This window comes from Nelusetta ayraudi, unplaced genomic scaffold, assembly GCF_046127955.1.
Source record: "Nelusetta ayraudi isolate G7.1 ecotype Tasmania unplaced genomic scaffold, CSIRO-AGI_Nayr_v1 ptg000120l, whole genome shotgun sequence".
NCBI lineage: Eukaryota > Metazoa > Chordata > Actinopteri > Tetraodontiformes > Monacanthidae > Nelusetta > Nelusetta ayraudi.
Window position 1 is genome coordinate 1,972,155 of NW_027466170.1, and position 23,640 is coordinate 1,995,794.

The 23,640-nt window shown below is 47.8% G+C and overlaps 1 protein-coding gene across 4 annotated transcripts in view; it reads right to left on the minus strand.

Annotated features, from left to right (window-relative positions):
• gria4a (glutamate receptor, ionotropic, AMPA 4a) overlaps positions 1-23,640 on the minus strand; it is a 95,772-nt gene that overhangs the window by 34,262 nt on the left and 37,870 nt on the right. For all 4 annotated transcript variants that reach the window (XM_076049835.1, XM_076049836.1, XM_076049838.1 and 1 more), the window contains exons 3-10: positions 20,347-20,586; positions 16,624-16,676; positions 16,192-16,323; positions 14,186-14,239; positions 13,167-13,325; positions 6,884-7,051; positions 5,964-6,068; positions 5,086-5,196 (exon numbers count right to left, since the gene is read on the minus strand). In XM_076049835.1, coding sequence (XP_075905950.1) covers positions 5,086-5,196; positions 5,964-6,068; positions 6,884-7,051; positions 13,167-13,325; positions 14,186-14,239; positions 16,192-16,323; positions 16,624-16,676; positions 20,347-20,586 — 1,022 coding nt within the window. The remainder of the gene's footprint in view (positions 1-5,085; positions 5,197-5,963; positions 6,069-6,883; positions 7,052-13,166; positions 13,326-14,185; positions 14,240-16,191; positions 16,324-16,623; positions 16,677-20,346; positions 20,587-23,640) is intronic.

Consider the following 23,640-nt stretch of genomic DNA (forward strand, 5'->3'; position numbering starts at 1 on the left):
AGCTACGCCCACATTCCATTCTCCCTCATATTCACTCTCAAACCCTGAATGCTGGAAGTGTGGTCAGAGAGCTGATAGGATCCAAACATTCATCTGCTTGCCGCTGCGAGCGGAGTCACTTTGAGGGTGAAATGAAAGCGATGCATTGGCGGTGACGCCTTCCTTCCTTTGGAGATCAGCGCAGCAACATAGTAGCCTAACAAGTGTACTATACTGAAGTGGATGAATGTAATTTGGAACGCTCCTTTGCGTTTGATGCCACTCGGCTAACGACAGCGTGAGAACACGCTGGGCTTTTAACGTCAACGCGGTGGGAGACGACACCTGCTAATCACTGACAGGCTGTCATTAGTGCGCTGATGTCGACTCCACTTGCTGCCGCACAGGAATCAGAGCTGGAGGGAAACATTTCCCTCCTCCTGTTCTGCTTCTAAACACACTGTTGGTGGCTCTTGAGTTGTTTTCTGTCTGGTAAGTGTCTGGTAAGTACCACCATCTAATACACAAGTTCTAAAAAAAAACAAAAAAACCTTTTGGAGTGAAACAAATCATTAAAAAGTACAGGTACAAACATGAATATGCTTACAAACAAGTGCAGAGTTTTACATCAAGTGACAGAAATCAAAGAGTTGCATGTTCATTTTTTTTCTTTTTTTTTTTTACAAAGCACCATTTGGGCAAAACAAAGTTATTTCTTTGCAAAAACAAATCACTCAAATGAGTGAGCAGGTCTTAATTTATGCCACAACATTCCATTTAAAACACTTTCATCATCATCAGCATCACCATCAGACAGAAAAACACAACAAAAACACAGTTTCCCGTGACGTCCTCGTGTCCCCTCCTCTCTCTGTCTGTGTCTGTGCGTCTACTCATGGTGAATCATAATGTTTATGAAAAGCGAAACAATCTCACTAGCGCACTAACTTCCATCTAATTGGTCTAAACCACCAGGAGGAGCTGCACTGCAGGTATAGAGTCAAATTCGTTTAGCCGAAAAACATTTGATTCCTTCGACGGAGTCGAGAGGGGGAAAAAAGGGTAAAATTTCAGTTCCTGTTATTTGGTAAGCGCACACTTTTGTTATGCTGCAATGCCAACAGTGCAACAGTTTTTGCGATGGTTCATTTTAACGCGTGGATAAAGTTGGACGACAGTTTCTTCCTCGGTTGGAACCAAAGTGAAGCCAAAACATCTGGGCCACTACCAATGCAGGTGGTGAGGTCATTTGGAACCAAAGTCTGTGGACGGGCAGGTATCGTCATAATAAAGATTGTCCTAACTCACCACCAGGGGGCGTAATTAATTATTGGTTAAGATTGGCTTCACTTCTGACGTACTCCATCTTTGCAGAAAAGGCTCCGTTAATCCCAGTAGAGCAGTTTATTTTCGCTGTGCAGGTTAATACAGGTGGGCAAACAGTGGGAGCTCTGCCAGCGGTGGCGCTGTTGGAGGACCTCCCCTCCCCTCTCCCCTTAAGGTTTGCTATCAGTCGGCCCCAGACGCCAACTCTAGTGGTGCAAAGGGGCTGAAAGGAAATTTAGGGAACAGCAACAAACTGGAGGTGGAAAAAATGGGAAAGGAAACACGAGTCACCAACTGGGATGAGGACGAGAGGAAACGACGGAATGTTGAGGAGAAGGATCTTAAATGTAGTTAATATGGAAAAATTGCGCGCTGGGGCTGAATCGACTGCGTGAAAGATGACGGATGAAGACGCAGAACATGAGAAGGCAAACAGATAGTGGCTGCAGCGACGGGAAGGAGGAGGAGGAGGTGGAGGTGGAGGTGGAGGAGGAGGAGGAGGAGGACGGCAAGTCGATAGGAGCGCAAGGGGAAACGCATGAAAGGTGGGGAGATAAAGAAGGAGAGGTGGATATGACAAGGTGAAAAATGAGGGGGGAGGAGGGGGGCCGAAGTGAGAGGGCGGACGGGATTAAAAGATGGACATGAAGAGGGGAAAAATGGATGGGCTAAAGAGTGGGACGAGCTTTGTAGTGGCAAATGGCCGCAGCTGATAAGACATGAAACACGTCCTGGCGTGGCCAAAGAAGAGGGGGGGAGATTTGGGGGGCGAGGAGGGGGAGAGGGGCGAGACGACACCATTCCAGTTTGCCGTCTACCTCGCCGGCCGGCCTTTCACTCGGATCGGACCTCAATCAATCCGCCGTTTATAAAGCAATCACATAAACGAGCCAGCCGGCGCCCCCCCACCGCCTCCCCCTCTCTTTTCCCCCCTTCTTCTCCCCCTTCTTCTCCCCCCTACCCACGAGCCGTCTAATCAGCGGCGCCGGCCCGGATGCAGAGGCGTGGGTGCAGAGGCGGGCGGCGGCAGGCTTCAGTCGGGCCGCTCAGTCAACCGCTGCCTTTCATTCATTAATCGCAGCAATTAGGCTACACGACGATCTGCCCGGTAACGGATCGGGCCAGTGAGTCAGGAGTCGTTATCTCGTTACTGCGATTCACGAGAGAGAGAGCAAGAGAGAGAGAGAGAGAGAGAGAGAGAGAGAGAGAGAGAGAGAACGACGGCAGTTTATCAGTCAGCAGCAGGCCGACTGCTCGTGGTGCAGAGCAGAAGAAGAAAAAGAAGAAGAAGAAGAAGAAGGAGGAGGAGGAGGAGGAGACAGTGGGGGGAGGCGTCTGGTATCGGTAAAGATGAGAGCTGTAAGATGCAGGACTGGTGCTCAGGCGTGTGGACTCAACTTCAGCCCACAATGAAGATGTGCAAAGGAGAAGAAATGATGAGCGATGCTGTGCTGATTCGGCTGTGTGATAAATCTCAAAGCGCCTGCAGAGCTCCCATCTGCATGTTTCAACAAACAAGGAAATGAAAAGCACAGTTGATGAGTCTCTCTTGCTACAGATCCTGCTCGCCGGTGCTCATCGGTGGGAGAATTGCCGTTAATTAACAGAGAAATGAACGTAAAAAATCTACGACACAGAAAGCCCACCTAAACGCTGCACAGCGGAGACAGAGAGAGAGAAAAAAAAAACTTAAAACAGAGTACAGAGGGTTTTTTTTGTACAGAGCGTTAGAGACACAGTCTGTCTTCCCTTCTTCTTCCCTGCAGGGTGTGAAACCCGGGGCGAGTCTGCCTCGTCACAGCGTGACGCTGGGTCTGCAGACTGCAGGCGTCAGTGTCGCAGGAGAGGCTTCCTCATCATCAGAGGCTGCAAAGAGGAGGAGGCGGCGGCTGAGCTAACGTTAGCCAAGGCCTGCTGAGGTCACCGTCATCCACACAGATATATGCAGGTCGGGAGGGCGGGCGAGGGCGTAGTGAGGGGGAGTGGGGATGGAGAGGGAAGGGAGGGTGGGAACGTCAGACGGGGACGGAGAGGGGGAGGAAAGAGGGGAGGGACAGACATCGAGAAAGACGTATGCAGTGACGCCACAATTCATCTGTTTGAACAAGTGACACAACAAAAAAACCTCTTGCATCACACACATTACAAACCACAGAGCGGTTGTGTTAACACGCTGCAACCCTTCTCTGCAACTAAAGACTACTACCACGTCTGACCACCGGGGGCGCTGCAGGCTTTCGAACGCTAATGTCCCGAGGTGTTCAGGTAGAACGTTTGCAATCGAGGTTTTCACCCAATACTGAAATGCCACACAGTGATTTTATTTTTTAAATCCCAGAATCCCAAACTACTGCTTTGAGTTGCCTTGAACTTGCGTCATTTGCCGAGGCCAATTGAATTAGACTGACTGCATTTACAGGAAGGGGGAGGGCAGGGGAGGGTCGTCGTTAAAAGGCGGCTGATGGGGCACAGCGAAGTCAGAAAAAAATAAAAAAAAGTGAAACAGGGAGGATGTGCACCGTCCCAGCGATTAGGGGCCTCCCTTTATCTGTGTTGGGAGGAGAAAAGGCGGGTAATTGCGCTGGTCGGCGGACGGGTGTCTATGCGAAAGCCATTAGAGAGAGAGTAGACTGGGGTTGCTCCTAAACGCTGATCCCAGGTCGGTTCTACATTTGCCTGCTAATAAGACATTAGTGTAATTTTCCAGCTGGACCAGTGCCACTCAGTCCTGTCTCTGTCCGCTGAAAGCTGCGGCAGGGCCGCCGCCGACAAACTTAGTTTAGCTTTGACGAGACACAGAACAAAAGGGATCGCAAATCTACTTTATCACCTGATTTTTAAACATAAAAACAAAAATCTATCTATCTATCTATCTATCTATCTATCTATCTCCAACTTGTGATTCAAACTAAATGTCATTCCATCTATTATCTTACAAGCTTTTCGATGCTTTCCCGCAACTCCTGTTGGGTGAACTGTGCCAGCCGTAGAGATTTTTAAAATCTAAAACTTTTGCACCGTCATCTTGAAAGTTTTGTGTCTGGGTCATTGGAAAAGCGCCAAACCAATCAGCTTCTTTTGAGGAGGAGGAGGAGGAGGTGAGGGCTTCGGCCAAAGTTCGTATGCAACAAAAATAGGAAACTACTGCTTCCTTTCAAAGAGCAAAGAACACCAAGGAAAGGCGTTTCTCTTCTTCTTCTACTGGGTTTGGACAGAGCTGCGTTCAAAACTGCAGCTCACATCGCTCTCTCAAGCCAATAAGAGGCCTTGCCAAAGCTGGCAGTGGAGAAATCTGATCAGCTCGCTCTTAAATTGGGCAGACAGAAGATTTAGCCAATCACCTTTCAAAATCTTTCTGAACCTTTCTCACCTCCCCGAATGCAGTTTGCGGACTGTTTCCAAGATGACCATGTAATATAAATCCTGAGGACTTGTGAAATTGTGAAATAACTTTTTTGGAGGTCTCACTCTGCATCTGAGCTCAAAGTTACAAGTTCCAATTTTATACTACAGCAGTCCTGCAGCAATTCCTGCTTCCCTGCAAAAACTGAATTCATCCACCTTCCTTCCTTTTCTCCATGTATCCGCCCCGATCCTGCTTGTTGGCACAGACGCTCTCGAGCGCGACTTCCACGGGGCATTTTTGCTCGATGTTCTACATTTTTCAGTGACTTCACAGGCTTCAGATTCTCTCTGAGGACTGTGAACTCCTGGGGACAGATTCTACCATTTGATCTTAGAGCAGCAACAAACGAGGCAGTCGGTCCGAAGGTACGTTACCATGATGGTCGTCACGACGACAGTGCGGTTTTCCATCACAGAGCTGTCATTGGACAGAGCGTTTTCATTCTGGACCAGAACCAGTTTGTCGATGTCATTCCAGTAACCAATCTGAGAGGGAAAACAAACCCAAATAAAAAAAAAAAAAAGGTTAGAGACACGGGTGAAATTCCATCATATCTCAGTGTGTTTCCTGCAGAAACTAAATTTAGATGAAAAATCCAAAATTGACAAAAGCACAAAATGAGTGGATATGAAAGAGAATAAGAGGCAATGTGAGATGAAAAGAGAGTGGCAGCAACAGTAAGAGGAACGAGCTCATTCCATCAGATTTCCCCCTGGAACAGTGAAGGATATTGAGTGTGAGCCAAGATCTCTCAATAAACAGGCCAGGCTGTCGAAGGAACACTTGAGGAGCAGGAACATGGTGTAATGTCCTTACTATCGGCCCTACATATGTTGTTGTTGTTTTGTTTCTTCCTCTCCTGCCGCAGAAAGTCAGAGTCTTTATTTCACGCCCTGCCTCCAACCCTCCCCGTACAAATATTTCTATACGCAGCTGTTCTGGCTGTCAGCGAGCCGCTTTCCACCAAATGTGCCCAAAATAAACCTATTAAACCACAAGCTGTGATCTTCAAACACTCTTATCTAAAGCTGTTTACAGCTGCAGCAACCCAATTATTAGGATTTTGTACATAGCCATAAAAGCAAAGTTCTTTCCGAGTGAACCTCGCAGGGCCACATACTTAAAGAACTGCGACACAAATGAGAAAACTGCAGGACTTTATGGTTCCTGTGGGGGGAATTGTCGTTTCATCACAGAAATTGCCATTGCGTTGTCTTATATCTGTGGGGGTTTTTTTGCCCTGAGAGCTCACCTTGCGAGGTCCGTTGCTCTTCAGCTCAAACACATCCATAGTGTAGTTGATCCTCCGACCGTAATGATCGAATTGGATGTTCCCCGTCAGGCCTTGGATACGCACCTGGATTTGGCAACAATAGGAATATCAGAGACTCCTCGAAGACAAAACTCCTTTAACAATTCAAGCGCAAGTTGAACACCAATGTATTTCAAATACCGAGAAAAACTTTATCTTACGGCAAGAGATGATGAAATGTACTGCAGGCTATGGCAACTGAGTTCAGGTTAGTGTCACAAATGGCAGGAAAACCCATTGCAACCCATTGTCAGTCCCTGATTTATGATGTCCGACTTAAACTCAATTTGTTGTTCTCCCCACTGTGAGGTCACTGAGTAGATTATTGCTACTTTGCACTGTTGGGTAATACGACTGCCATTTTATCTAAATATAAATGCAATTATTTATTTGTGTGCCGAGCTAAAACATACACAGGTATTTCATGTTCCACTGTATACCGATGGATCCACATAAATGCTGTATGCTGTGCCCTCGACACACGGGTAGCTAATGGTAGTGGTGTCTGACGTCTCCTTGAAACATATCTTCAGCATATTTGATATGAACAAATTGTCGAAGACCCAAGACAAACGCTTCTGATTAGTGTTAACAAGCAGGAGAGCTGCAACACAGCCTCATGAGCGCCACTGCAGGCGAGTGAACGTTTGGGTACTCCTGTCAAACTCGGAAACAAAAATTCTAAGCTAGAAGACGCTGGCGATTATTTCCGGTTGTTACTTTGATTTGCTTTTTAACGACAGCTGGAAATGTGGTTTCTGTGCGTGAAGATTTGACGGCATCTCTCCAAACATCCGCTAATCTGCCCCCAAGAAAAATTAAATTAAAAAAAATAATAATAAAAAAAAAGCGGCGCCGACCTGTTTGAGTGCGCGCTCCATGTCTATGCCTTGGTTCCAGGGCGCGGCCGGGTTGGCCAGGCAGTCGCCGGCGTTGCCGCGGCGGCTGATGTCGATCTTCTGGCGGCGGAGGGTGCGGAAAGCTTCGGCCATCACCAGCACGCCGTCGTACGTCAGAGATGAGGTGTACTGGGGGAGGAATAAGAAGGAAGAAAATTCCATGAGTAGGCTTGGGGAAAAAAAGTAAAAAATTCCCCTCAGGCGGACGGGACACCAAGGCTTGATCGGTTAGTATCATTACACACCATAACACCTAGAGTTGCCAACCGTCCCTTAAAATACAGAATTCTCTCGTATTTGATGGTGAGATTTGTGCGTTGCGTTTTGAATAAATCAGGACGGTGTTTGTCCCTTATTTCTGAGTTGTCACGTAAATGTATTTTCGATGCAAACTCGTTCTTCGAGTCTATGGAAATTTCCATAGACTTTGCGTTCAAAACCGTAATCTATGTAGCTGCAGGCAATACCATTGCGCAACCCATTCACAACAACTGCGTACTGGCGGCGTAGCTTGCGAAGGGTAAATTATGAATCAGGATTGCTTGTTCTTTTAAGCTTTATTTATTTAATTCCTTTGTATTAAAAAAAAAAAAAATCCATCCTGAACCTTATTGACTGTGTAAAAAGATGTTCAATTAAAATATTTAATTCCAATTTAAACATTCAGTGTATTTCTAATGTCTCTTGGTAACAAAGCAGTCCAAACTATGTGAACCATATACTTTTATGAAACCCTATTTTTAAGTTATGATTTACCGCTACTGGTAGCCACTGGCCTGTGATGGTCATCGCCCCGAGGCCTGAGGTGTCCTTTATTTTTCTTCATTAGAGTTGGCAACACTAATAACACCACATCATGCCATGTTCAATGACATCCTGCCTGATACCACCGTTGGTACATTTAGACGTAATCGCAAGCCTGTGAGGGCGCCTTCTGCAAATCCACAAAGAGAGAGGGCCACCACACATCGACGTCATGCTAGCGACCGCCTGAAGCTTCCGCCCCGGTATGCAGGACCATTGCCCTGCTCATCAATTCACGCCTCTGTCCACTGTCACGACTTTTATTTGACTTCTGAGCTCAACAGCCGGCAAACATCGATCAAACGCCGCCGTAAATGAAACATCCTTGTAAACGTGCCAGTTGCAGGACGAGGCCGAGGGTTGCCGGACCGTTAAAATGACATTATACCTTGTTTAAATCACGGCGTGAAAGCCACCCTGCGAGCGAGAGAGTCTCCTTCCCATTTAGATGAGCGGGGATTTAAAAGTGTGTGTGTGGTGGTGGTGAGGTGGGTGGGGAGCGGTGTTGGGGGTTGACGCTTTGAGGGGGAGCTAAAACATGACGAGCGACACAAATCGACAGCTCATTATCAGAGTTCCCTCTCCTCTCTCACATTGGAACTCGCTGTAAGATAATAAAAAAGTGGGGGACGTGGGGTTGGTGGTGGTGGGGGTAGGAGAGCTTGACAGATTGCTGGATAAATTTATTAAAGGTGAGACGCAGCGAGAGACGGCGCCACCCAACACTCTGCTCGCAACAACCAGCCCTGCCTGCCAGGCCCTCACGCAGACAGAGGCAGTCAAACACACAGCAGGCTGCCTTCAACATCACGGCGGAGACAAGTACCGGGACTGTGTGGGAGATGAGACAGAGAGAGGGAGAGAGAGAGAGAGGCGGGGGGAGGGGGAAGAAGAGGACGAAAGGGAAGAGTTGGCTGAGAGACTTGGCTTTTCTCTCTCTTTCACACCAAGCTGCTGGTAGTCCCCTCGCAGCCCCCCAACTGCCATCCCTTGATTTCTCTCCCAAAAAGCTCCTTTTGGAAGGCTGCACCTCCACGTCATCCTCCCTTCATCTGCACCCCTTTGAAACTAAAGAAGCTTCAAGGCTTCTGATACAGGATGACTGTAGAATACAAAATGAGGCAGGAAACAACATAAACAACGCACATTATTCACAACAACACTATATTTTTATTTTTTATTTTTTTTTATAAACAAGATAAATGCCACCCTGGTGTGGGCAGACTCACAGATGATCTTGCAAAGGTTCTGCAAAGTGAAGTGTGTGTTTGCTCTCAGCCTGGGGCCGGGGGTCAGGTTGTCATAAACAGTCAGTCACCAGTCCCACCAACCCCACTGCAGACCTTTCTATGCAGGCTGCACTTTGTTGATGCTAGACTGTTTTCTGTGCCGCTGCCATTTTTTTTTTTTTATGTACGCAGAGTCACGTCTGTTAATGTCCCCTGGAAATAAAACACCTCTGAAGAAGAGGCTCCAGAACTAATTTAAAATTTTTCCATTCCTGAATTACTCGGCCTGTGACCGGCTCAGTGGATCCAATATGAGAAAGTGTGTTCAGCAAGCGGGCAAACAGTGAACTTTCTCCAGTAACACGCCGCTCTTTAGCAGAAATAATGACACACGATTAATCCGCTTCTTGCTCCGAGCTGGTGGCATGCACAACGTCGCCTCACACTGAAATGAATTTCACCGCTATTAGTTCCATTATCAGCCAATTTGCTTTTTCACGTCTCCTTCAGTCGGCGGATTTCTAAACTTCTTTGGTGAAAATGTCTGCATCCACAGCACGGCAGGCGGGCCGTCGTTTGACTGCGGCACGAGGGAAACAACTGAGTTGCCAGTTAGCAACATCTGCACTGCCGCTGTGACTGCGACGCACGATGCACAGAACAGTCACAGTGGCGTCAAAGCATAAGAAAAAGCACAAAATAGAACAGGCAGGCTTTATAAAGACAAAGTCTGAATTTTTCTGTATTAGAACAAGACAATAGCTTTAAGGGGCATTTCTCACATTTCTAATTAAGAACGAGTGAGACTGGCACACATAAAATGCTTTGCACATGCAAAAAAATAGGAATAAAAGAAGCCCTGTTCTCCGCTAATTACGCTAATACAGCCGTTGATGAAAAACAATTCATATACCAAGGAGACGCGGGCAAATTATTTGATGAAAAAAAGGAAAACATAGCAGTCATTTGGAGCTCGCACGTGCTGTCATTAGCACTCTGGCTGATATTTTTTATTTCAATGGATCCACCCATCTATTGATCATTCCCACTGCGGCACAACAAAAAAAAAAAACCTGGAGCGCCGGCTGAAGTGCTGCGAGACATCTGATGGATGTCTACAGCTGTTCGCCACAATCACATTCTCCGGGTGCAGCACAAGTCCCAGCGGTGCTTTTCGCTGCGAACATTACGGGAGCAGAGTTTGAAGTCGGCCTGCGGCGGCGAGTTGGCCCGCGGCTGGCTGCCGCTGACGCTTTTCACCCCCGCACAAACTGGCCTCCAGCAATTTGCCGGCATCTGTTGTCATCTGCTTCTGTGTTATTATTGTGTTAAATCATTCATACCGAGTGTATTAGTTTCAGAAAGGTTATGACATACAGTGCAATATTAACGCGGCATTTCTTTACGTTTTTTTTTTTTTTTTTCTTGCAGACATTGTGTGTGAAGGTGCAAAACACCACTTTGCTGCTGGATGCCGAGATTCTGAAGGTGAAATCTCTCACATCCATCTTGCTGAAGACCCGCTGAAGTTTTTGCATTTGCTGTGGTCAAGACAGGAGAAAAGAATAAAAAAACACAGAACAAGTAATGAGGGAAGATGCTGCGAATGAGATTAGCGCAGATTCTGCAGCGGCGGCAGTTTGATCAGAACTTTCACACTTAAAGAAGAACAAAGAACAGCGCTGACGGCTTTTCCCTGCGGAGAAAGACGTTTTCCCTTTAAACCTGTCCGCCTCTGCTGAGAGTTTTTTTTCTTTTAATAATGCATTTAATAAATTTCTGCTTGCCACAGGCTTCTGCGCTCGCAGTTACTCGTCAGAGCCTGGAGCTGCTGCTGCTACCTGACTTGTATGCCTTCAGTGTGACAGAATCTGTGGGTGTTTTCACATCTGTAGTCTGATTCAGAAGAAAAAAAAAAAAAAAAAACCTTTTTTCGTTGCTTTCTGTGCTGTTTTTTGGGGGGATTCTTTTTTCACAGCACTGTTTATTCTGGGTGAAAATCAATATATTAATTTTGTGAAATTAATCAAAATCCGGCAGTACAAGCCACGTGAGAACCATTTTGATCTCACTGGCCAGATCTTTTTGGGAACTATTCCCTAAACTGCTTTGCATTCAGTCTGAATTAACACGCCGCATAAACTCCCAAAAGTCCCACGGAGCTCTGATCACGTTCCTGCCTCGTGCAAACGGCTCCACAGTCTATCTGAGAGCCTGCAAGGACTTCCAGAAGGTCTCCTGCTCCGCGGTCCCTGTTTGATCCACTACTGGCAAGCTCCAGTTCCACATTCATAGCCGTCTACATGAGTTGCACTGAGGGGGGAAACAAAATCTAGTGCAACGCTGCCAAACTAAATGCAGGCAGGTGTGAAAGCCCCCCAAGTCCAATTACTTTACAAGATCTTTCTTTTTCTTACTAAAGGAGCCGCCCCCTGTCTAAAAAATAAATAAATAAATAAATAAAATTCCTTGGAGGATTTGGAAAACCTTCTATTTTGCCCATCAGGTTGCATTGTTGCTATATATATTTTTTCTTTGGGGGGGGGGGCAGGCAACGACTGCAGCCGAGCTGCACTCGATTTTGCACGTCCGAGCACGTTCACCCTGCATAACAAGTTAACCTCCGTTTATGCACCAGGCGCCACGAGCAGGGCGAGGCAAAATTGATGCGGCCGATATACCGCTAATGAGAATTCATTAGGACCAATCTGACCTTGATGATTAGCCAATTAACGTGGGCCCAGGGTGAAAAATGACATTCCGATAATGACGGAAGGTGGCCATCAGTGGCGGCGGGTGGGTGCGTTTGATATTTGAGGCGAGACGCCGCGTGAAACGAATGAGTGCATGCGGGGGCTTCAAGCCAAGGAGGGAGCAGAGCGGGCGAGCGAGGCGGCGAGGGGGCGAGGGAGTGAGAGAGGGCTGCTGTGTGATGTATTTTTAATAGGTAGGTGGACATATTTCACTTTAATTTATGCACAAATCAAAGGCAGAGGGCCCGCAGGTCAGATCCTGGACAGCAGAGGTGGGCAGGGGGAGGAAAGATGGACTGGGATGGGGGAGGGTGTAAGGGGGCGTGGTCAGGAATAAACAGGGGGCGGGACGTTGGTGCTGAGAGGTAGCCGAAGCTGACAAACAGTGTGCGTCTTTTAACCTCCAGACTGTGCAAATTGAAATTTCCCAGCAGATAATACGTCCAATTCGGGTGGGGGGGCTCCAAACAGAATCCAGCAGCTTCCAGGAGCCGCGGGAATGAAAGCAAGTTGGCTGCCAGTTCTCAGCCAGCAGCAATTAGCCTGCAGCAATTTGGCGGCGTCTGTTGTCATCTGGTCCTCTGTTATCGCGCTAAATCAGTCAAACTGAGTGTGGCGATCACCCAGAGGTGAGACGTTCGACATCAACGGCGCGGGGCGACTTCAGAACGTCTGGAATTGTTTGATGGCCAAAATGCTTCCACCGTTGGATTCTGGATCCTGGGATTCTCCATCTGGAAATCTCCACCGGAATCTCCAGGTTGAAATGAAGGGGAGCGGCTTGAAAATGCAAACTGTTGCCAATTGTGTTTTATCAAAGGCACTCGGCTTCTGTGCATGGAAATGTGGCCGGCGGTGAAAAGAAGAGAAAACCAAACAGTTTGGGGTCAACACTGCACAGTTTACAAAAGTTGATGCTGTGAAAAGCCGAACGTAATAATAATGGACAAGACAGAGGCGGAATATCACAGAGGAACATAATGCAGGGCAGACACGAGTAAGTCGCGCCGGGCCCAGAATCCCTGAGTCACAGAGGATTTTTATGTATTCAATCACCGTCGGATCAGCCAATTCCGACGAGCCCGGAGGGAAACGCTGCGGCCGGCTAACAAGCCGAGCCGAATCTGCCGCGTCACAGTCTGAACGCTTCAAATGCGGCGCATCACTGCGGCCGGTTACCTTTCCGAAGGGGCCGTTGGCTTCTCCGCTACATTCGCGGCACAAAGGGCGGAATTTGCACGGCAATTTTCGCCCCATGCCTGAATGTGTCTGCCACGGCCGCCTGCCCTGCACGGAAGTAACCTGCGCCGATCCGTTGGCAGTTTAAAAAAAAATATATAAAAGAAAAAAAAAAATCCACTGACCGTTAAAACACCTGCCTTTGCCTTCTGATGCCGCACACGCAGGGTGTGAGCACGTGGCAGAGGAGTGTTTTTTTTTGTTCGCTTCTTTCCTCACCTTGGGCGGGCTCTCGGAACCGGGGTACTCTCTCTGGTCCAGCTTGTTCCAGCGCTGCATCAGCTTGATGACGATGGGCCTGCTGAAGTCCACCAGCTGGAAACCCGTCACGTTGGCCCCGCCGTGCATGAACCTCTCCAGCGAGATGTCCTTGAAACCCTGCGGCAGGTCAGAGAGGTAGAGGGGATGACCATGATGATGATGATGAAGACGATGATGATGATGATAATGAATTTTAGTAGGGATGCATCGATGCCAATACAAGTATCGGGTATGTTGTAACTTTTGACTGAATTAATTAAGTTTATTGATGGTGATAATATTTGATATGATGTTATATTTACAGAGTTAAAGTATAGTTCAAATAATTTAATTACTGTATAGTGGTTAGTGTTACTTGAATTGTCCACAAGCCACCTTGAACTCCAACTCCCAGCAGGCTTAACGCTAACAGGTCGGTACCCTATAAAGATTGTTAATTACTCACCGGTGTGCAGAATTAATGGCTGAAAGAACGCCAACCAAAGGTTTTACTGCGGTGAATTTCTATTTCTTTACCTGTTCTCTTGTTACCCTTTTTTTCCCCTACATAAACGAGAAGTTCTTTGCATCAATACGTCCTCCAGAAATCTTTGAACTCAGAACATAGTTTAATCAACAGGGTATCAGTATCGATGCCCTGGTTGAGTACTCTACTCGTAAAATACGTGCCGATACTGCGACACTGATACTAGTTGTATATGTATGTATTTGACAATTACATGCATGTACATATACAGGCATAACTAATTTTTTTGAGTGGATTTTAATTTTTTTTTTTCAACATTTGTCAGCTGAGTCACTTGCATGAATGAGACCTTCAACGTTTAAATGCCGCTCAGAGAAAAAAAGGTTTTTCCGGCAGCAGAATGCCGGTGGGAAAAATACACAAAACATGCAGTGATTTTCCTCCTGCTGCTGCCCCGCTGACACGTAAAACAGGAAATTTGCTCAGAGACGACCAAGTCGCTGTTACTCACCAGGTTTGCGACGATGTAGTGGTAACCTTTGACGTGTTTGCCCACGCTCACGGCCTGCAGGGAGACACACACAGACGGTGAAGCAGCATGTATGTAGGCCAAGCAGAGGGGCAAGTATGATTAACAATTAACTCGCCGGGCGTTGAGTTAATTGAGAGGAGAACTTAAAGTTAATTTGGTTCTTGGGGAGCTTGTGGGAGGGGAGGGGGGAGGGGCTGGGCTGGTTCCTATCTGCAGCTCTCCAGCTTCACCCGCCAGTGACTGCATCCACTTTCTAATGCTGATTAAAAAGCCTCGGCGACGGCTGCATTCTAACAAGTGAGCACTTTTACTTCTTTTTGCTGCGAGGGTGAGGCTCTCTAATCAGTCTCATCCATCTTGCCAAGCGCGGCTATAAAGTCTTTTCAGTTGGGCCCTGAAGTTTGTTTTTTTTTTTTTTTGGCATTCCATAACCAATGATGCTGATGACAGCAGCGGCAACAGCAGCAGTGACACTTGAAATAGCTGCAAAATCCCAACGTACTTGGATTTTGTTTCCCATTGTTTCTAATTTCCCATAGTCCGTCCAGTTTATTTGTTTGTATTTTTTTTGCGCCACGGCTGTCCTGTGTCACTAAACAGTGTGCTGTCGCCACCGCCGCCGCCGCCGTGTTGTTCGCCGCTCGGTTGGACAAAAGTGAAAAATAGTGTGGCGTGTCTTCATTAGCACCCTGCACAAACACACATTTTTCAGCAACCCCCTCTCCCACCGCTTCCTGCCTATCAAACCAGCTGCAGCCACACACACACACACACACACACACACACACACACACACACACACACACACACACACACATATACAGAGCAGCTGGCAGCCGACACACACAGAGCAGCCTCTGTCTCCCAGCAGCTAGCCAGTGCCGGCGCTGCAGAGCCACTGTGCTGGGAGTGTGTGTGTGTTTTGCTCTCTTTGTGCACAGGCGTGTGTGTATGTGTGTGTGTGTGTGTGTGTGTGTGTGTGTGTGTGTCTTTTCTCTGTTCACTTGGCACAGAAGCTAATTAAGGAGCCCTCTATCCCTCCGTCCGTGGGCCCGTCCATCTGCCTGTCTGCCTGTCTGCCTGCCTGCCTGTCTGTCTGTCTGTAATTCTGCAGCCGCTAAATGTTTACGGCGCCGCTGTTTGTCGCTGTGGATTCAGCTAATGTGTTTACTCGCCGGCGCTGTGGTACATCCGCTGGACGAGGCCAGTTTCAAATGACAGGATGTGATGACAGATAGCAGAACCAATATGATGCTACACTGACACACACTCTCTCTCTCTCGCGCGCGCGCACACACACACACACCATATTCCAACACATGTAATCTCCGCACCCTGAACTTTTCCAAACCGGTTATTTGCCCTGCCTTTCCTAGTAATTGGGCTCTGAGCAGATGTGTGTGTGTGTGTGTGCGTGCGTGCACGGCTCTGCGCGTGTACGTGTCAGGGGTTTCTATAAGTGAACGGACAGCGGCTCAGTCACACACCGTCATAAACCGCCGCTGCGGTCATATTCATTTCTCTGCATTTTAAACTCCGGGGGATAAAAACTCAAATTGCGTTTTTCTTTCCTCGCCATCGGTTACACAGGACATAAAGAGCAAAGTGGTAACAGCAGCAGAGACACCCTGGCGACAGCAGCCGCCGCCGCCAATGGTTGCCTGACACTTTGACAGTTACACTGTATCTGCTTTACAACACCTCAAACACTCTCATATGTTACGATGATGGCGTTTCTGACTGTCTTCTTGTGGACATTACATCAGCATCCATTTATTGTTTCATTCTTTCCATTCAACCCGGTCTGTAATCTCAATTAAAACACAATCAGGGGATAATCTGGGGGGGAGCGGGGGGGGGAACGCTGCATGGAGGCTTCAGACGCCACCACAAATCAGTTTTGATCTCCTCTTACTGTTGCTGCTGCTGCTGCTGCTGCTTTGTGTGCTGTGTGTATCTGCAGCACAGTCGGAAGTGTCAGTCACCTGCTCCAAGAGGCTCTGCAGTCTCTCGGGCTCCAGGTCGATCACAAACTTCCTCTCCTGACGCCGGTCCAGGTCCTCCAGCAGCCGCCGGTACCCCGCCTCGTTGAAGCTCTCCACGCAGATGGCACTGACCTGGGTGAACACACACACACACACACACACACACACGCTTGTATTCATTGTGCTCCGTAGATGCCTGCCTGTGTTTTTTAATTTTTTTATTATGCAAACACACAACAACAAAGCCAAACGGATTAAGGTCACGCATGCAAAATGTGGGCAAATTATTACATTTGAAGAGCGAAAATATGTGGAAGTATTTTGTATGTGGAACACAGTGTGTGCGTATTTGCGTGTGTGTGTGTGTGTGTGTGTGTGTGTGTGTTTGTGTGCTTGCGTGACTCTCTCCAGGAAATGTTTGTGTGTTCTGACCTGCCATCCGTTCTGCCCCGCTCGCTCCATAATGGCCTGCAGTATTGCATAACCTTTGAACAGAGAGAGAGAGAGAAAAGGCGGAGGGGAAGGAAACACAGAGAATTAATAGTGCGCCGTGTGGAAGCCACAAAGTAATTACAGCAGGCAAAATCTGGAGAGGTGTAATTTATGACCAAATTAAGCCACAGCGGTGTTTTACCCTGGGATTCGCTCTCAGCCACAGAGAGGAAAGTTGGTTTTAGAGAAATGGCAGTTTTTTAAGTTTTATGAAATTAGAGAGTAAGAATATGAAGAGCACACGAGGAGAAGAACACAACGTTTTTTTTCAAAACACGGTGGAAAAAAAAGGAAACGTTTCACATGGCGATGTGATTTAACTTTTATTGTGTTGAGATTTCCTTTCACGTTTCTAGTTTTGCTATGTCGTCATTAACAGTAAAACAAAGTCAAGAGTTGGTTTTATAACCTCATCATGAGTTCAGTTGGAACATTTTTGTCAATTTTCCCACTAAATGAGATTCTGAGTTACAAAAAAGAGCAGCAAGTGGAGAAACTCGGCGCCCATCGACCGGAGTGAAGCAGACGTGAGTTGGTTGGTTGAAAAAATAACAAATACACAATGACATAAACATGAGCGCAACAGTCCTCCACAGTAATGAGTGTCTAATGTATTCTTCTTTTCTTATTGTTGTTATTTTTTTCAAAAATATCTCCAGCAAATGAACAACAACAAGAGTTCCACCCACGGTCGGGTTCATGCAAACAAAAATCCAGAGCAAATATCTGCATGAAGCCCACGCACACACACACACACACACACACACACACACACACATACACACACACACACACACACACACGCCCACAGCGGTACAAAAAGCTATTAACCTGTATTTTAATGTAGGTGTCTGTGTTTATGAGTTAAACTCAAACAAACAAAACACACACACACACACACACACACACACACACACACACACACACACACACACACACACAGTTCACTCAGTACTTGCATGAGTTTGTTTTTGAATGAGTTGTGCGGCTGTGCATCCACCTGCCGGCATCGTGTGCGACGTAAATAATGAAGGAGGGTTTTTGCCTTGTGTAGGTGTGTGCACGGTTACACACTCTCCTCTGTGTAGGAGGTTTTGTTTGCACTGCTGTGCACAAAGGACACACACACACACACACACACACACACCCAAACACACAGACAGACACAAGTACACGTACATACACACCGGTGTAATGTGATGCACAGTTGCACATGCATTACACTGTCTGGGAATTTATGCCCATCTTGTAGTGTGTGTATGTCCCAAAGTCAGTGTGTGTGAGTGTGTGTGTGTGCGTGTGTGTGTGTGTGTGTGTGTGTGTGTGTGTGTGTGTCTAGCCAGGTGTATATAACAGATCCCAGCCTTACTGCCCATTTTCCAGCACATTACCAGCGGCGGGGGCCTGATGGGGCCCCAGTAATGAAGGCCCCAGCCTTGGCCCCCCCCACCGTCACGGGTGAGCACAGCCCCAAACGCTGCACATCCATCCTCACCCCTTCGGCCTCCCTCCCACTCCCCCATGTGACCCCTGTCGCCTGTTACGCTGCTATTTATCCCCTGAGCTTTATCACCTCCCTTCTCCTCCCTCGTCTCTCCTCCTCCTCCTCCTGATCCTCTCCCTCTTCCCTCCCACAGTCCCCTTGTCTGCCTCCCCTCCTTCACTTTTGCCCCCTCCCCTCTCCACCTGCCTTCCCTGCTGGCCGCCTTCAGCTGCGGCTTACACTCACCTCACCTGTCTGAGCTGCTCCCGCTCTCCTTCCTCGCTCTGCTCCCCCGTGGGTGCAAAACTCAGACAGGCTGGGCCAGAGGGACACACACACGTACACACACACGTACACACACACGCACACACACTGAGTTTAAGTCCGGGGGGGTTGTCTGGAGACTGTGACTTATGTTAACCTGTGTTTCACTCGCTGTGGTTGGGTTTCGTGTGTGTGTGTGTGTGTGTATGTGCACACATGCGTGTACGCAAAGAGAGAAAGTTGGACGGAGACAACATGGCCTGCATACTCATTAGGGCGGTCAGAGGCCCAAAGCATCAGCTGGTCACTCTTTCCCCCCCGACTTGTGTGCAGTGCACTACGTGATGGAATAGGCACATTAACCAGCGGCGGGAACGCCTCCTGCATCCGCAATGCTCCGCCCACCTTTTTCTGGCTCCTCACTGACCCCAGACCGCCCTCAATTCTGCACCTCGGTCTTGTTACGTTACAAAAGCCAGAGTTTGGTGCCAGTGCTATGAAACTGTGCACTTAGATCTTCAGAGGTGTGCTAATGGCCAGTTGGTTCGTGCTGGTGCTGAAAGGAGAGCGCCAAGGTAGGTTTGTTTACTGGCGACGGTCCTAACGGGGCAGAAATTTGTGACCTTCTGCCTGCCAGAAGTTTAAAAAGAGATGAACTTGCAATCAGCTTAGAAAAGACGGTAAAAAGTGTCCATTCTGCAGAAAGGTCACTGGAGCTGAGCTGGCGAGCCACCCCTGCTTTTCAGGAGTCGATCGACTCAGCCACTGGAAGACTTCGAGCTGTTAGCGTTGGTCTGCATTGTGTTTTTGTATGAATGGTGCAAAACTGGAAGCAGGTAGAAAAGTCCAAGTCGGCCAAACCAAAACCATATTACCCCTGCACTTCGTCCCGACAGATAATTGTCTCTTTTTGACCTCTGTGCACGGAAAAACAGCGGCTGATGAAATCACCTCCGTGCAGCTCAACTCTTGAGCGAAACTCTGGGGTTTTGAAGCTTTAGACGAGAGCAGATCCTCCAGTTCAGCCTACGAGCAAAGGGAGCCATCCGGGAGTTCAGCTGAAGCTAAATAATTCCAGCGAAGTAGATGAGGAAGTAATTATGAGGATGTTCCAGCCTCAGTGTGCCAAGCTCAGCCTAAATTAATGGGCATTTCTCCATGCAGAGAAAGTGCGACTTTATTTTGGAATCTATTTTAATCTTCCCTGACTGAGTTTTTATTTTTTATTTCTTTTAATTTAGGTTCAGATGAAACAGACTGCGGATGTACTTAGTTAGCTCTCGTTATCACTGCAGAACATATTACCAGCTGCAGTTGCCGTTATTTGGGCGGCTGTGGTCTACAGCGAATATAAAGTACAGCAGCGAGGGATTTTCCCCCCTCCAACCACATTTCTGTCTGCCCTCAGCAGCATGAAGAGAAAATGGAGGGAAAAAAATGGCAGATAAAGGGTTGGAAATATGGAGGGGATATGAAAACGACACCTACATGCTCCTCACTGCTTTCTGCATTTTCTAATCAGTGTATCCGTTCTGGAGACTCGACCAAGCAAAGAAATACATCCAGTTGAATTGGGCAAACTTTTTGACCGGTGGGTCACAATGGGTTCTAAAATTTGACAGAGGGGCCGGAGCAGAAGCAGATGGATGCAGTGTTCTGGCGAGCCACCTCATGGGATATATGCATCGTGGGATATGTAAAAATCATGTGCTTTGATGTCTATTGAAAATGAACATTAAGTATCCGTCTTTGAAGCTCCCACGGTTTTCAGCCGTCTGCAACTTTTCCACAAAGCTTCTTTACCGTTTATATGTTTAGACAAGTCAAACTTGACTTCATACTGTGGCTGTGTGTGTGCTAACAATGGCAGGAAAACCCACTCGCATGCGGAGTCGCTCGTTTGTCCTCGCATTTACCTCTGTCGGTGTCGTAGAGGAAGACAAACCGGCTCCAGTCGTAGTGGTCGAGCAGCGACAGCAGCGCCCCCCGGATGGACGGCCGCAGCTGCAGGGTGAACTGGCCCTCGGCCTCGGTGGGGAAGCTGGGCGTCACCAGGCTGATGTGCAGCGCCCCGCAGAAGGACGTCAGCGTGTTGACCGAGCGCTTGTCGTAGAGGCCGAAGATGGCGAAGACCCCTCTGGAGTACTGGGAGCAGACTGGAAAAAAGAGAAGAGCAGGGAGAGGTTCGGGATCAGGTAAGTCGAGGAAAACTGGAACTGGAAGCGTCTTTCTGTTTTTTGCGGTTGAGATGAATCGACATCAGCTGAATAAAATAAAAAATACTTGTTTTCCTCGGAGCAACAAGAGACACTTGCATAAAAAAAAAACAATCCCTCCTCTGCCACATTTTTTAAATACTAAACACACATCACATTTGTGTGTAGCGCACTGCTGGAGATCAGTGCTGCCCTGCAACCCCCCCCGGCAAGCAATTTATTTACTTTTTTCAACACTCCTCAACAAAATATTTCCCATCAGGCAAAAAAACACAAACAAACTGGCAGACAAATAATCCCATCTGCCGCCAGTTTAACATCCATCCCTGCACACACACACTCACATGCATGATACAAACCCCTTGACCGGGCTGTGAGCTTGACTTTAAATGTGAAGTCATTTTCCACTACAATACAGCATCCCCCCTTCTCCCTCCCCCTCCCCTGTCTCTCTCTCTCTCTGAGAGCTTTCAGGCATGACAGAGAGGAAGAGGAGCGAAAAAGCCACTGATGCCCCCCCCCCAACCCTCTCCTCCCTCCTCCTGCAATCTCTTCCCTTCCATGAAAAAAAAAAAAAATCTCTCTTCTCTCTTCTGCTCCGGCGTGTCGCTCATCCGCACCTCTCTGAGCGGAAGTTCTCTGTCTGAAAGGGGGGAGTAGGGGGAGGGGAAGAGGGAGAAGAAGGGGGAGGACGGGGCCCCGCTCGGCTGTTTTTGAGTCCTGTGCATTTCTGACAAATCAAGCGAAAGGCATCTCGCAGAATTCGAGGGAAATTGCGCCGTTTCCCCTCCTGCCCGGACCGGCACGCCATCCTTTTCTTTTTTCCTCCCTTCAGCCTCATTTACCCGTCCAGCCAGATCCTCTCTCTCTCACTCTCTCTCTCTCTCTCTCTCTCTCTCTCTCTCTCTCTCTCTCTCTCTCTCTCTCTCCCTCTCTCTCTCTGAGGCCTGACGTGTTCGCAGCTCCGGCTCTGCCTCATAACTCAGCCTGCACCCTGCAATATGTCACACTGGAGTAAACAGCGAGAGCCTCTCGTCTGATCTCAAGGCATCCGCATTTTTTTTTCTTATTCCCCCCCCCCCGCCGCCGCCGCCAGCTTCCCTCTCTCCTCCCGGGACTGGGGAGTAATTCCATTATCAGCTGTAAGCCCCAGTGGGGGTAAACACTGAGGGAGATGCAGCTTTGACACTTTGGCTCGCGGCAATTAAACAAAGTCGCGGCTCCGGCACCCGGCAGGCGATAAGGCCGGGATTTACTCTCTGATAATGACGCCGGCTGAATGTCTCTCTGAGGTAAACGGCGTTGCGCGCGTCACTCACTCAGGGCGCAGTGGCGGCGGCACAGGCCGCGTCATGACTCAGAGGCCGAGACCCCACTCGCTGCTCTTTCAAACTCCAGATGTGGCGGGAAAGGGTGACGGAGACGTGACGAAACAGCGACATGGCAGGTGCTATAGTTTTACTTCATTTCTTGCTCTCTCTCCGGCGCTGAATTTACCGCAGCAGAACTTTGTAATTAAGGGTTTGTGACGCGAGCGAATGTTTCTCCAAGACGGAAACATAAAAAAAAAGAAAAAAAAAAGAAAGAAAAGAAACGGAGACTGAAGGCGACAGAAGGCGGAGGTCATAAAACAGGATGTCAACGATTCTGCTACAGTTGTGATCATCGTCTGTTGCGGAATTTTGCACGTCGTGCAATAAATGAACTGCACGCCAGGAGACATTGATTTTCAAACCACAAATTCTGAAGAAGATGAAGAAAAACACAAATATGTCATAATATATTTGACAATATGAGGTAATATCTGCTAAGAAAGTGTTTATATCCATAAAATATTTACAATATTGCAGGGAAATCTAGTAAAATCCTTGCACCCCTCACCAGATGGTGACCCACCAATTACATTTGTTTCTTGTCCAGTAGAGAAGAGCAACAGCGGCGGCAGCTCGACTACGACTAATACTGTCTTTCGGTCTTGGCGAATGTCAACCCGCCCCCCCTCCCCACGCCAACCACGCCGACTGCCTTTAAACCAATTTTCAGGTTCAGCAGCTTTCAGGGGAACAGCAGCAGCAGCGGGAGCGACCAGAAGAGCTCAACACACAGGCAGATGTGGCTGGTAACCGTCCCGCGGTGCGACTGTCAGCCAGAGCCACTGGCCTAGAAAGAGTTTCCCAACCACCACCTCTCCACCGTCTCCATCACAACCAGCAGAAACTCTGAATCCCCAACGACATTATTTTTTAGACAATATCGAGTCGCGATCAAAGAGTCAAAAATTCACTCACACTGCTTGAACTTCTTCTGCACGACACGTATATTCTCGTCTCCATGAATTTCTGGCTATTCACAGGTTGCTTCTAGCAGCCACTGAATTCTTAGAAGTTCTCAGGTCAGGTTTACCTGAAGGCAGCCAGAATGCTGAGGTCATGAGTCTCACAGAAGTAGACTGTCTAATCTAGTAGTAGATTTCCTTTTTTTGAGAGAAAAATGAAAACTAGTTGCAATTCAAGTTTAATCTGCTGTGGATCCACCTTGAAATTCTCTAATCTCAACTGTTTTAACCAGTCTTTCCACTGACATGACCAATCAGCATGCTTTTTGGAGAAAGAGCCTGGAGCTACAGCCAGGATTTAGCCACTTTAGCTTGTGAACAATGAATTCAGTCGGTGGGTTACAGCCAAACTGAACATTCCCACACCATATTCACTCAGTTCGAGGTTAAATTGCCACAACTTGCTTTACCGGTGCAGCAGAATGTTTGGATAGCCTTTACCGGAGCGACTAAACTAAATTTTGTCTTTTCCTTTTTTTTTTTTTGTTGGAAGGGCCTCCACTCTCCAAACACCCTCTGCAGTCTCTGTCTGAGACGGATATGTCAAATAAATCCAGCGCCTGCGGGCAAACACTCCATCTGTCAGCTTCCGGAACATTTCTCGCCACTGAACATAATTTCAGGAGAAAGGTCCACTTGTTTGGTTCCCCCCTCCTCCA